At 56.7% G+C, this 13227-nt stretch overlaps 6 protein-coding genes across 6 annotated transcripts in view; 2 read left to right on the top strand and 4 right to left on the bottom strand.

The window, feature by feature from the left end:
* The window catches only part of CCM_07563 (fungal specific transcription factor), a gene marked incomplete at both ends in the record, with an annotated part of 2647 nt that extends 1750 nt beyond the window's left edge, over positions 1-897 (top strand). The window contains one exon of the mRNA XM_006672704.1: positions 70-897. Within this exon, the coding sequence (XP_006672767.1) occupies positions 70-897 (828 nt within the window). The remainder of the gene's footprint in view (positions 1-69) is intronic.
* A 1562-nt stretch (positions 898-2459) lies between these two features.
* CCM_07562 (uncharacterized protein) lies at positions 2460-2876 on the bottom strand (the record flags this gene model as incomplete). The annotated part of the gene is made up of 1 exon (XM_006672703.1): positions 2460-2876. One exon carries the CDS (start codon positions 2874-2876, stop codon positions 2460-2462), a length of 417 nt encoding a protein of 138 aa, XP_006672766.1.
* Positions 2877-5859: 2983 nt separating this feature from the next.
* On the top strand, positions 5860-7290 carry CCM_07561 (uncharacterized protein; the record flags this gene model as incomplete). Its single annotated transcript, XM_006672702.1, has 4 exons — positions 5860-5886; positions 5989-6624; positions 6675-6756; positions 7163-7290. 4 exons carry the CDS (start codon positions 5860-5862, stop codon positions 7288-7290), a joined length of 873 nt encoding a protein of 290 aa, XP_006672765.1.
* A 461-nt stretch (positions 7291-7751) lies between these two features.
* Positions 7752-10223, bottom strand: CCM_07560 (uncharacterized protein; the record flags this gene model as incomplete). The annotated part of the gene is made up of 1 exon (XM_006672701.1): positions 7752-10223. The coding sequence occupies one exon, from the start codon at positions 10221-10223 to the stop codon at positions 7752-7754; it is 2472 nt and encodes an 823-aa protein (XP_006672764.1).
* A 979-nt stretch (positions 10224-11202) lies between these two features.
* CCM_07559 (uncharacterized protein) lies at positions 11203-11703 on the bottom strand (the record flags this gene model as incomplete). The annotated part of the gene is made up of 2 exons (XM_006672700.1): positions 11203-11386; positions 11543-11703. 2 exons carry the CDS (start codon positions 11701-11703, stop codon positions 11203-11205), a joined length of 345 nt encoding a protein of 114 aa, XP_006672763.1.
* Positions 11704-12167: 464 nt separating this feature from the next.
* CCM_07558 (uncharacterized protein) lies at positions 12168-12838 on the bottom strand (the record flags this gene model as incomplete). The annotated part of the gene is made up of 4 exons (XM_006672699.1): positions 12168-12423; positions 12476-12510; positions 12567-12620; positions 12653-12838. 4 exons carry the CDS (start codon positions 12836-12838, stop codon positions 12168-12170), a joined length of 531 nt encoding a protein of 176 aa, XP_006672762.1.
* Between the last annotated feature and the right edge of the window lie 389 nt (positions 12839-13227).

The following is a 13227-nucleotide window of genomic DNA, read 5'->3' as shown; positions in this document are numbered from 1 at the left end:
CGCGTGGCGCACGCGACGGCGCTCGCGGCCGAGTGCCGCAGCCTCCTGCGCGAGGCCGAGTCCCACCAGCGGCAGTACCCGGCCAACGAGGAAGCGCCGGTGCTGACCGAGATCTTCCGCATCGGCGAGGAGATCCAGCTCTCGGTCAACCTGACGCTCGTGTACCAGGCCGTCGCCGCGCTCGACGGGCAGGACGTCTTCCGCGCCGAGTGCGTCGAGGCCGCGCGCCGCGCCATGCGCACGCACAAGCGCTCCATGCACCTCATGCGCTTGGGCCCGTACGCGCGGTCGAGCTACATCAACTGGACCATCCTGCACACGCCGTTTGCGCCCTTCTTCGTCGTCCTGCGCCACGTGCTCGAGACGCTGTCCCTGACCGACCTCGTGCTGCTCCAGGAGTTCATCGAGTCGCTCAGCCACGCCCTCGACGTCTCCAACCGCCTCAAGCGCTTCCACCAGCTGTGCCACGTCATGTGCGAGGTCGCCGGCCTGTTTGTCGGCGTCAAGCTCAAGATCAACAACAGCAGCGCCTCCGTGCCCGAGATGCCGCAGGCGCTCGACCACGTCAACGACCTGCTGCACCGGCAGTTTAGCATCGGGCAGGGGCAGCCGCAGCTGGACCCCTACCAACAGCAACAACAACAACAACCACAATCACAACAGCCCTTGCTGAAGCAGGCACCCGAAATGAGCTTTGCGCAGCAGGGCTTGCTGCCGCTGGCCGAGGAGGCGGCGGTCATACCCGGGGGAGAGCCGGTACTGTCAGAATTACCGGCGGACTGGGACCCGACGACGATGGGGACCATGGATTGGACGGCGGGCTATGAGAATATTCTCAACTTGATGCAGGATGAGCTCCAGATTTTGGAAAATTACCCCAACGCGGGGCTCTTCTAGGCGAGACACTGCCCGTGTCTCCCATTGACTTCACCACTCACAACATGTTGGAGCGTCCTTGCGCCATTTCGTGTACAGATATCAATTGAACAATTCATCCCCTTCTTTTTTTTCGGCTTAGCAACACAATGATTGTTTTTAGAGATGACGGATCCCCGAACGCTATCAAAATCAATCTACAGTGCGTAGCTCCAGGGGAACGGTGTATAGACACAGAGTTTACCATGAAACCTAGACGACTCACACTCCCTTCAGACTTCTCTCTCGGTAGTGTGATAAATAGATAGATGCCATGGTCACTACCAGGTTCATCAAACGTGCGCAACGTAATTTGGGAACGAACCCGACACGTGGCATTAGGGGGGCACCGCGCGTGGCAATGCACATGTAATTCTTGCTCTTTATTGTTCGTGAAAAGCGGTATTGCTCTCTCTCGGCGCTGAGCAGCACGCATCGTCTTCCCATTCACCAGCGTGGAATATGAAACAAGTCATGGTCGTGAGCCCACCCGTTGCGGGCGTGCCGCGGCCCGGCCCTTGGCGGGTATACTCGTTGCAACCTCCCGTCTCCAGACCGAGGGGCGTGGGGTAATCGCTGGGGGACGCGAAATGGGAGCGGGAAGAAGCCAAGAGTGTCCTTGCGGCAAGGGAAAATATGGAAAGGTTGAGCACCATGTAGGGAATGTGCGGGAAGCAAAGTGGCAGCCTGCAGAGAGACGTAAGGTTTGGTAGGCGGAGAACTTCCGCTCGTCGTACGATGGCGCGGCTCGTGGCCGCGGGAGACGGCATCGAGTGATGTTGTTCTTGTGCCATGTTGGATAGTTAGCTTTTGCGTGTTTTTATTACAGGACGACTGCGGAATCGCCTTGGAGGGTTGGAATGTCCCGCAACGGCCCGATCCGCCGGCCACCGAGTGCAGCGGTTCGAGATCGACGCCCCTTCCCAACGTTGATGGCGCAGGTCTAGATTGCGGGATCTAGAACATTCCCAAACCTGCCAAGCAACTTTACTTTTGATCGAGTCATGCCTGGTGGTTCGAGGCGGAAAACGACTGAGACGAGAGCGGAACCTGCATCTGCCAGCATCGCCGTGGTGTCTGATTTGGTGGCGTGCTCGCTCAAACGGCCTGTAGCTTTTGTACATGGTGTACTCGTGCTCTGAGATGAAAGAATGTTGTCGAGGCCTTGGAGCTAGCACAGCGGCGACAGACAAGCCGAGACATAATAAGCCATGGTTCACTGCAAGACGGCGCGCTTCAACACTGATAAGGAACGGCTGTCTGGGCCGACATGAGCGTTCATTCATGTCGCTGCAAACCGGCTTTGTAATCCAGGTTGCAGTTGGCAGAGACACGGGCTCTGGCGGCGTACCTGAGACTTAATCTGACAGCGCAAATGTGCCGTGATGCGAGCCGTGATATTCTCCGCATCGTGTCATCTCCGATGATGTTGGTGATGAAGGAGAAAGGTGTACGAGCCGCCCCAACGTCAACGTTGTACAGCGTGGCCGGACCTTACGGACCATTACTCGGAAACGGGGAGGAGGATGACTCGGACATTTATTTTAAAGCACCATGTCCCATTCGGCCGGGCATGTGCAGCAACGGAATGAAACGATGCCCACGGGCTTGATAGCCACTCGGAGCCGCCCTACTGTCTGAGCGCTATGACATGGAACGACTGGTGCGTTGGCGAACAAGCAAGAACCGGTGTGGTCGAGTCTGGACTGGGAGTGGACGGAGGGTGAAGCAACCAATGGATAGCCATGGAATTGGACGACGCGGCCGTTATGATTGGCTCTACTATCGTGAGATGATGAGATGATGGAAAAGTAACTCGTTAGCAGTCGCTTGGCAGGGGTCTGAGTGCCTGCAAAACGGTGCCATGATACCAGTAGGGCAGCGCATCGTTCTCTGTGCTGCTTGTAATCTGTAGAGACGGGAGAGAATTCCGGCGAGACAAAGGGCTTGGCGGTCAGCATGTGTTTGGGGAAAAAAAAAAAATATCAACACGGCAGCTTGCACCAGGGAGCAAAAAAAATGCAGCGCATCCCTAGCAAACAAAGGAGCCGGCCGGCCGTGTTCCAGAACCCCGCCAGCGAGACATTTTGGATGGACATGGGACTGTTTTCCCAAACGAGCGAGTGGCAGGACGGGGAGTGTAACAGAGTTGTGTTGTCGATCCTCTGGGGGTTAAAAGCGCGGCGGCGGAATTGACCCAATGCAGCTCCCGCGGGCTGTTGATGCACCCCAACTTTTGTCCTTTTTCCAAAGGCAGAAACGGGCTCATGAGGCTTTCAGTGGCTTCGTGTGTGTTGTTGTGTGTGTGTATGATGGTGTGGTGGAATGTGGTAATATAGACCGACATCAAGTACTCGGTGAGCTGGAGAGCTTCTTTACGGCGAGGGCCTTGTATAATTGAATGTTGACTCGTAATCGAGATGCATCGGTACTACTTTATTACCTATAAGTATATATACATTATATATATTATATATATTATAAATTATATATTACTTTCATCTACACACAATATATCTTGTTGGAGAATCCAAGTCCCTTTTAGGGCTCCTAGCCAATCACAGAAATTGCAGGTACTTCCGCCCCCGCTATGTACAAGGCTCTGTAATAGCGAAAGGCCCTGTAATAGTGGCTTGCCAGGCGGCGTCCAATAAGTCCACGCACACTCCGTAACTACCTCAATTCACCAAAGCCAGTAACCATGATGCTATCCACACTGCACACCCGCACGCAGGGCAAGCCCATTCGACCATTCATCCGAGCTACAGCAACACGCAATCCACATGAACCAGACCTACCCTTTCATGCAACCCCCCCCAAAAACACTCATGTTACATTGTCTCAGCATGCTGGTTTCCCAAGCTCGACTGATACGGACTGGGTAAGCTTCCGCGGACCTGCGTTTGCTGCGGCTCATCTACCCATCTGCCGGCATCCAAGGTGCATCCTCAATGCCCCGAAAAAGACGAGCCAGTACATCGTCCTCCTTTATCAACGGCTTGACTGACCGAGCATGGGTCCGTTTTCCTCGTCCAACGCGTGCTCCGTTGGGCCGCTCCCATCAATCTGATACTGATAGTTGATTGATTCAGACCACCGCCGGGAACCGAACGACCCTCCCCCTCGCACCATGATCTGAGTGGTGGTGGCTGGCCGCGCTCCCTGGTCTCAAGATAGCGGACGACAAGGGCCTTCCTCCACTCGGCCGTTCCGTCTCGTTCCGTCTCTTTCATGACAAAATCGTGGACCAGGGCTGCTTGGCCAAACATTTGTCTGCAGACCGCCCCAGCTTATGCTCTATTTCCAGAATACAACGATCGCCAAAAAAAAACAGAAAACAAAAAAATGTGGTTGCAGCCCGTCCGGGACAAGGTTTAGGTCAAGTGTGTGCCTTTTCGCCATGAACAGATGGGCCGTCCAGTTTGGGCAGTAGTGGACGATGACGTGAATAGCCAGTCCGGTATTCACGGTGCAGGTCCAAAGTGGCTCCCGGTACGAAGGTACGACATGTGCTCTCGACTGTAAAGCGTTTTGGCCCTCCGCGCGACCTCTTTTGCGTTGGACGTGGGCGGCCGCTTGGCCTTTTCGCACTTCGCTCCCGGTACTCGGATGCACCCGCACTAGCACGCGCCGGCAACCCTATGCCAGTGTCCACCAGAAGCTCCCGTATCCAACCGGGCGCCATGTCAGTCACTCGGCCGGGCAAGGCGGCGACTATACAGAAACATGGGGTTTGGTGGCTGTATGCCCATGGCGGCCAGGATAGCTTGATCCAGTCATGGTATGTATCACCCGCCAGTCATGGATCCCAGTTCACCCTCCTATTTGTTCGCTTCTGTGTTGTTTGTCTTGACTTGTGCCTAGAATGGCACACCTCCTCCACGTGCGCTCTACCCGTCAACCAGTTCAGCAACCTTGGGCCGAGCGTCCAGCCTCACCATGCTGCCCTCCAGCCTGTACCTATCCGCGAGACAGAAAGAAACAGGTTCATGACAAAGAGTCACACAGACTACCAAGATTTGGTCAGTTTTGCCACAATTGAGCACCACTGGTCAACTGCTCGTATGGTTTGTCTGGTGGCAATCACATCACTGGTTCCCACACCACCCCTCCCCGGAACATATGACCATCTCCCCAGCAGGGTGTTGATAACAAGTTCCCCCGCCAGGTGGTAACTAGCCCATGATGTGCAGCCGACATGGCCATGGTCTGCCTCCCTTGCTTTCTGTCCAATTGTAGCAGGCGTTGCAGAAAGTGGACCGCAAGCAGATGCAAAGACAATTCCTGTTCTTTGCCGCAAACTCACTTCATCTTCAAGTTATAACGGCATGGCGCCCCTTCATTATTATTCCTGTGTGGTTGAAAATAGACTTTGCAACCACACATACATGACAGGCAAGTCTAACCACTAACCACCACTGAACCTGTTTCTAGCCCACCAACCCGCGCCACCAAAACTCAAGTTGAACGCTCACACAGGCCTGGGGCGGCGCTTTATTATCCACTTCTCTAGGTCTGTGGTCTGGATTCCGTCATATTATATATATATACCTGCTAGGAAGCAACCTGTCACTCGACCTTTTTTTGCCAGAGCAGCTTTGGCACCCCTACAAGTGCATTGCTTGACGCATCAAAACGGATCCTGTCTGCTTGTCTGCAAGTCCCCGGCTCGTGGAGCCGTTCGTCTTTCGTCTTACTCGCCGCGAGTCGTCCAGTCGCTAAAACCTATAACGACCAGCCTACCCACCTCCCTCTCCTCACCGTGCCCTCGCAATCTCGCAATCCTCAATCCTCAACCCTTGATCCTCCGTCTTGAACTGCATTCCTCTCCTCACCAGACTTCCCACCCTGCCCTCCCGGGGCTGTACTGTGATTGATTCATTTTCACCGCTATCACACTGCCACTACCGGACTGATTTTGCGAACATGCCTTTGGCAGACACAATGGAGCGTGATTCCCCTGCCAGCTTTGTAAGTCCCACAGCCGTCTCCCCACGTCGCAGAACGATGCATCTATCCCACGCTTCACGATGGGATTCAAGACCCACAGCTAACGAATCGTTTCAACCGCAGTCGCTCTTTTCCAGACTGCCCGTCGAACTACGTCTCCGCATATGGAACTACAGTCTCCCGGGCACGCGCATCGTCCCTGTCCGCTGTGGCGGCGACGAGCTGGCTCCCGACTCGGCTCCGCGTCTCATTGCGGCCACGGGCTGCACGACGACGACACCAAACCCCGCAAACCTGTCCATTTGTGCCGAGTCGCGTGTCGAGGCTACCAAGAGCTACCGCCGCTGCTTTGGCTTTGCCCGCCAGCCGGGCCGCGTCTACTTTGACCCCCGCCGTGACGTGCTCTATTTCGGCCCGCGCCAGGGCTACATGGCCACCGACGCGCAGTTTCGCACCTGCATGACCCTGTGCGACCGCGCCGAGCTGGCCGCCGTGCGCCGCATCGCCGTCAGCGACGCCCTGTTTTGGATCGACGACACCTACCGCTCCATGACGGCCGCGAGTCTGACCATGGACGTGCTGCGCATCATCCGCCAGGCGCTGCCCAACCTCGTCGAGCTGGTCTTTGTCCCGCGCGAGCAAGACGAAGCCTGCCGCGACCGCGACCATCTCGACCACATCTTGCAGCGCATGCACCAACAGGTCGTCACAGCCATCAACACATTGACGGAGCAGGAGGAGGTTACTTGGACAATGCCAGTGTGGTACGTTGCAAGCCTCGAAGCACTCCACAATGCTGCGGGATGAAGCGTGCGTTCCGTGACACGCAAAACATCCGAATCAGGACTGCACCGCAAAAAGTCAAGCCGTGCACCGTGTCCTGGCGACTGGGTAAGCTTATACTTGGCCATTGCAGTCTATCTTCTCGCCTCAACTTCTATTTTGGCCTGTAACGAGCTTTGCTCTTTTAGGTCAGTGAGACGTGGTAGGTAGTCTGCAATGCAACCCTATCGTGTCGGTCAGACATGCAGGACCGGCCGCACGCCAAAACACGCCAAAACCTCCAAGGTCCAAAACAACATGGCGCGGCTTTTTTTTTTTCGCCACACCAAAAACGGTCACTGGCCGGAAGAAAAAAAAGGAAAGCCCTGCACCCAAGCGGGCAGCACCTCTGGTTCACCGTGTCGATGGCAACTGTACTGTACCCTCGACCGAATCCAGTGTGGCACATCCAGCCGTTCATAACCCCCCTCCCCCCCTCCCTACAGCGTACGCTATTATTCTCCGCATGTGTCAGAGTCATCGGAGAAAACGGTCCGTGAAGAGACAGCAAACATCGTCTCCACGCCTGTCTCCCAACCTCGTGTGAAGAATTATCCCCGCTACTATCAGCAACGACAACGCGGGATCGGCCGGATGAAATAAGCCATGGGCTCACATTGCTGCGTGCGCTTTGTTGCTGCAGGCTACGATGCGTGCGGAAAAGAGGAGCGCAGTGGCAACGACTTGCATGATGAGAGAGCTTGGAATGAATGCCTTGGTGGGCAAGGAGTCGGGGCAAATCTAACATTGTCTTTAGTACGTTTACAATAGAGTATATAATATTATGCTCAATTTCCTCGTCTTCGCGTTCTGAACAACTTTTTGAATTTGGTTTATGCAGATTTTCGGTATCTTGATCTGGACATGGTATTGTGCAAGGATTTTATGTATTTTTATGTAAAATGTCTCTTGGAATTGTATATCATGTTCATTGTCCCCTCCTCTATACACTGTCACGAATATGTCATCTACAGTTTTACAATTGCCAAAGAACCCCCCGGGAGTATTCCAGCCAAGGTTTCCCCCACCCGCGCCGTCTTCACACACTTGGCACTGCCTTTTTATCAAGGCCCGTCTGGCGCACCAAGGCCTATGCCCTTGGCACGCCCGCGTATCAGCGCCTTCAGCGCCCTCCCCAGCGCCGGCATGTCGCCGAGCAGCGTAATGTGCCCGCGCTCGGTACTGACGCGGCCACCGCGGACGAGCGCGTAGCCCTCGGGTAGCATGGCCTCACGCGCGAGCGTGACACCGTCGCCAGAGCCAAAGGCCAGGTCGTCGTAGGCGTCGACGCGGGAGATGCCCGCGCGGCCGTCGACGCCGGCCGCGCAAACCGTCGGGATCGCCTTGCCGTACAACACGGCCAGCGGCGGGTACGCATTGGCCGCCTGGTGCCGCGCCGAGTGCCTCAGCTCGGCGCGGAACGTCCGCGTGTCGGCAAGTGTCCGCTTCAGGTACGCGTAAAGGTGGCGGCGCTCATCGTCGACCGACGCCAGCCAGGCCTCTTCCGTCATGTCCGAGGACGGACCACCAGAGTCGGACGCCGCGGCAACCACGGGTGGGGATGCGCCCGTCGTCATGGACGGCACAACGGGGTCCGGCTCGTTTTCTTTGCTGTCGCTGCGGGGACGGAGGAAGGAGTGCGGCAGGAACGAGGCTAGGGAGCCAGTGGCCGGCGACGACGATTTGGCGACCGCCGCCGCTGCTGCGGGCAGCGGCGCCTCGAGGCACGGACTCAACCGATGGCGCACCCAGCTCATGGGATCCAAGAAATCGACAGGGTAAGCCTCGCCCGTATGCTTATCAACGAAGCAAAACGAGTCCTCGGGGAGGAGCGTAAAGCTGGTGCGGATGGAAAAGTTGACGCGCGCCGTCAGCAGCTTCTCGTTGAAGAGCACGGCATCCCCGTTGCGCAGCGGGCCGAGAATGTTCATGCACTGATGCGGGACGCCAGCGTACAGCACGCCCGCAAACAGCTCTGGCCGTTGGTTGACGGCGTGCCGCGTGATTAGCCCCCCAAGGCTATGGGCAATGACAATGGCGCCTCGGGACGACGCCGAGGTGTTCCCGCCGGTGGGCTGGTTGGACGGCAGCGTGGCGAGAAAATCTTGTAGGTGCCGGGAAAGGCGTCGCGGGCTGAGGCGCCAATCGTAACCAAAGTCCCAGACCCGGAGACGGCCGGACTGTGCATTGGCCGAGGATTGGAGTTTGCGAAACAGTTTCCGGGAGATGTCAATGGGACCAATGTTTTTGAGCATGCCCGAGGGGATGATGCGCTCGGGCATAGACTCTTCGTCAGCGTCGGTCAGGCCGACTTCGAGGTCGGCCTTGCGCAGGTTGAGGCCGAGCTTGACGGGTGCCCAGAGCTGGTGGTGCGGCGGCTCGGCGGAGCGCAGCACGGAGCCGCGGTACCCGCCCAGGATAACGACGTCGCCGGTCAGGTCCTTGAGCATGTCGTCAAAGTCGTCCTTGGGATGCTGCAGCTTGGTCTCCCGCTCGGGGCTCGACTCTGGGGCGACGACGTCGCGCGGCTGCTGCGGCGTGTCGGCGGCAGCGTCGCTGGAGGAGAAGATGCCGTTGAGGGAGATTTGCGAGCGGCGCGCGGTGGCCTGCAGCCGGGCCAGCGACGGCATCTTAAAGTTGGGCACGTCGGGCATTTTGAAGTTGGGCACATCGGGAAAGCTGTCTTTCAGGGCGAGCAGCCGCATGTTGACCATTTCACGGACGTCCTGGAAGCGGTCGTCGTCACCAAGCGACGACTGCCGCGAGAGAGTGTGGTAAAGGATGCTCTCGTCGGACGTGGTGCGCCGGAGCGAGCCCGACGATCCCAGGCGCGGCGAGTTGGAGCTATCGCGTGCCGGCATGATGGGCATGGTAGCCTGCGCGTGCAGCCGCTTCACAGCGGGTGGTTTAGCGTTCGGAGCTGCCGTTTCGGATTTGGCATTTTTTGTGTGTCCGCTGATGCTGGGGATGGAGTCGGCGAGGTTGTTAAAGTACTTGGTCGGTAGAGACGGCAAGAAGCTGGAGGGAGAGCCAAAGGAAGGCAGGGCCCCCCGGAAGCGCTTGAGCGCCTCCTGGCCGGCGGACCCGGATCGTTGGTGGCGTGTCGGCCCGAGCGCCGCACCTAAGACGCCTTTGGTCTGTTGCGTCCGCGTCGCCTTATACACGTCCTGTGAGTTGAAGGGCTTCGGTATGGGTAGCGAGGGCTGCATCGTGTGGTCCGTCGCTTTCCGCGTGGATGGCCTCGTTGGCATCGCGACATCGTCATCGTCATGCGAGTCTTCAGCAATGTTGGCGACGCCGGAGCCGCCGTCAAAGAAGCCCGCCATGCGCTCCATGGCGGCGGCCTTTTCGACGGCAGGCGTGTGCACCGAGGTGAGGTGGCTGGCGGCACGGCTCATGGCCGGCTGCAGCACCGCCTGGACGTCATCCGGGTCCGTGTACGTGGAGCGCTCGGCGGCCGTCTTGGCTTCGTCGTCCGAGGTGATGTCCGGAGGCGGATGCAGCGCCATGGCGGTGCTGCTGGTTTGCGCCGCCATTGTCAGGGATGCGGGGCCGGTGGCAGTGTCGCATGCAGTGTCGCAGGTATTTGAGTGGTGCAGAAATGCAAATCGGGGACGATATATCGGTTTTGGTTGGATGGACGAGAGCTGCAAGGCGTTTGCAATTGCGTGGGTGGGAGTGGATGACGTTGGTGACTTTTTGGAGTCGATCGGGATTCACATGCAAGAGCGCGCAGCCTGCAGCCTGATTGTGGGGAGACGAAGTTCGCAATTCCGCGCCAATGCAAAGCTGGCAATAAAGAGCTTCTGAGTCGGAGATGGCGATTGGAAGGAGGAAGAAGCAGTGAATGGAAAAAAAGAACAACGAATAAACCCATGGGCCGGATGGAGCGGAAGGATGGGTTCTTTACGCCAGTCGGTCGCCGCCCCGCGTTCAGCCGTCTGCGCCGCCGAACCCAATCCGATGGTGCCGCCGAGGTTGTTTCTGTAGCTACATGCAATGCATCAGCGGCCGACTCAACGGGCCGGGCGAGATGAACTGTAGCTACACGCAATATCAACGGCCGACTTGACGGGCGCGATTAGATGCATCCCGCCGAGTGTGGCGCTCTCTAGCAACACCTTGATTTCAACTTCCTCTTGTAAATAGTTCTACTCACAGCCCATGTTATCTCCTTGGCATTCTCGGCACCTCGTCGAACAGTTTATTTGTCTGCTCCGTCCTGGCCCGAGGGAAGGTTATGTAGTAAAAAGCCGACCATATGGTGGCTGTAGCTAGCTGGATAAACTCGCCTGCCGTCAGGCAGCCGCTTCGTCCGGGGGCAAAGTTCCGGTCGATAGCTCGTAGTCTGTTCTGCCCAAGTCGCGCCTGACTTTTTGTCTTTGCGTAACGAAGTAGTATTCAACAGCAATAAGATTCAACAACACATAGTGCAACCCTCTTGAAGGCGTTAAGGTTAGCATTCGTATTTCCAGGCCGAACCCCACGCATTTGCTCGACTGCGGAGAGGACAACCTACGCAGCAATCCATATGAGCGTCGCGGCAGGCTCTCGCGCCACGCCAATTTGTAACGCAGCCTGGCACGTCGGCGATTCGCAGTCGGGAGGTGATGAGGGTTCGGAGAAGACGACCACGCCGCCCCCAATGGCACCACCAGCAGCGGCAGCCTCGAGGGCCATGCGAGACATGAGGTAGAGTCTCAGTATTGCAAGCGATGAGCGGTATTTCAAGGCTAAAACGCTTGTGAGATGGACGATGCCTGCCAGGTCATAAGTGATAAAAATAGACACCTAAACTCGATTCCGTCTCTAGGTTAGCTGGCTTAAACTTGATGGTGTCGGGCGCTCTGGGGACCTTGCGCGTACAATGATGTATCCGTGCAGGATATTGTAGTCCCACGAAACGGACGTGTAGATGAAGATGCCGAGGGCGAGGGCCAGCATAATGATGGCGAGAGCACGGACGGCCATTTCGACGTAGATGACGATGCGCTGGGGTCGTGTAAGCCGCCCCATCTCGTGTGAGTCGACGTTTCTTTGCACTCGGATCAGGTGGTGTCGATACTGGCAACGGACGACGGGAGCGAGATGGCCAGGCTCGACATTTCCGGATGGTGAAGAAAGAAGGGAGATGGTGCGCGAGCGTGGGTGCGGTTATTGTGACATCTTGGCACGGGGGCGAAGTCGCAGCTGCCCGCGTTTGCATGTTACACAGACGGGCGGGTAGATGCATCTACATGACGACGGGCCATCGCTGGCAAACCACTTTGGATGAAACAAAGAGATATAGTTACCAGACTCTTTGTGTTCTACTGGTACTTCATGTTGGTCAGTCCGTGTTCCAAATCGTACGTACAATGTGCGCAAAATCACAAAGACAGTCCCAGTCGCTTGAAGTGACTGCATGCAGCGCTGCAGTAATGATGGAATAATTAATGCAAGATTTGAATTTGGGGGCTGAGTGTGTCTTCATCGCGAGGTCATGCCGTGTGCATCGTGTCAGCAGTGCCACAGGCAAGGCGCTCGATGACGACGGCCGTAAATGCACTGAATGCCTGACCAGGATGGGGACGAGCTGGGATTCTGGAACAAGTTTCGAGAAGCAAGAACCGACGGCGGACTTTTTCACGCGGGCTCGAAACGGCCAAGGGTGCAAGGCTGAACGCTGAATACTCCGTGAGAAGGACAGATCGGCGGCTGCCACACTTCCAGTTGCCAAGGTTGGGCGCTAGTTGGCTAGGAAGCAAACAACAGATGCGGCGTCACCAGGCGGGCGCTGTTGACTGACTCTTGTATGAATCTGGGCCGGATTTCTATACGTTTCTATCCATGTCAGAAAAAAAGGAAATTTCCTCCGAGGATCGCAACAAGTACAATACTGGGTAGGCCGGCAGCCAACGCTCATATCGGTCGGCAACGATTTGGCCATGATCCTTGCACGTCAGGAAAAAATAAGAGTGCTCACGCGAGACAGCCCTTGCTCAAAGTTGCGCCGCGAATGATGGTGCCATCCTTGCCTCTTGGCGGGTGCGAGTCCAGGGTCGTCCAAGATGGGATGCACTGCAAGGGTTGGGGAAGAGGAGAAACGAGCAGAGACGCTGTTGAAACAGGGAGCCATGGCGAGCATGGCGAGGATTACGCCGTCGTTCATGGCCTGATGGGACAATCATTAGACTTGGCTTTTCCAGCTATAAATATTCTCCTTGCTGCTTTCTTTGGACGTGGCGTTTATGCGCAACAGGATGTTGGAAGTTGGATGCTGGGGTGGTGACAGCGACTTGCAGACGCCCGGTATTACTTAGTAAGGTGAGGCGAGACCCGCTGGAGCCCCCTGGGAGGACCACGACCGATAGAGAGCCACTGAAAGAAAGGGGCCATATTGTACCTACCTACCTGGTAGGTAGTTATGCCAGTTCCCCTTAGCCGGTGCATTCTACAGGCATGCGAAGCTTTCCATAATAATAATATACGGGCCAATTAATGCTCATAATATGTCTAACCTTAACGGAATGCAAACCAGTCAGTGGCCAGTGGCCAGTG

This window comes from Cordyceps militaris (genome assembly GCF_000225605.1).
Source record: "Cordyceps militaris CM01 unplaced genomic scaffold CCM_S00006, whole genome shotgun sequence".
In the NCBI taxonomy this organism is placed as follows: Eukaryota; Fungi; Ascomycota; class Sordariomycetes; order Hypocreales; family Cordycipitaceae; genus Cordyceps; species Cordyceps militaris.
Note: the sequence above shows the minus strand (reverse complement) of the source record. Positions and strands in the feature narration are given on the sequence as shown.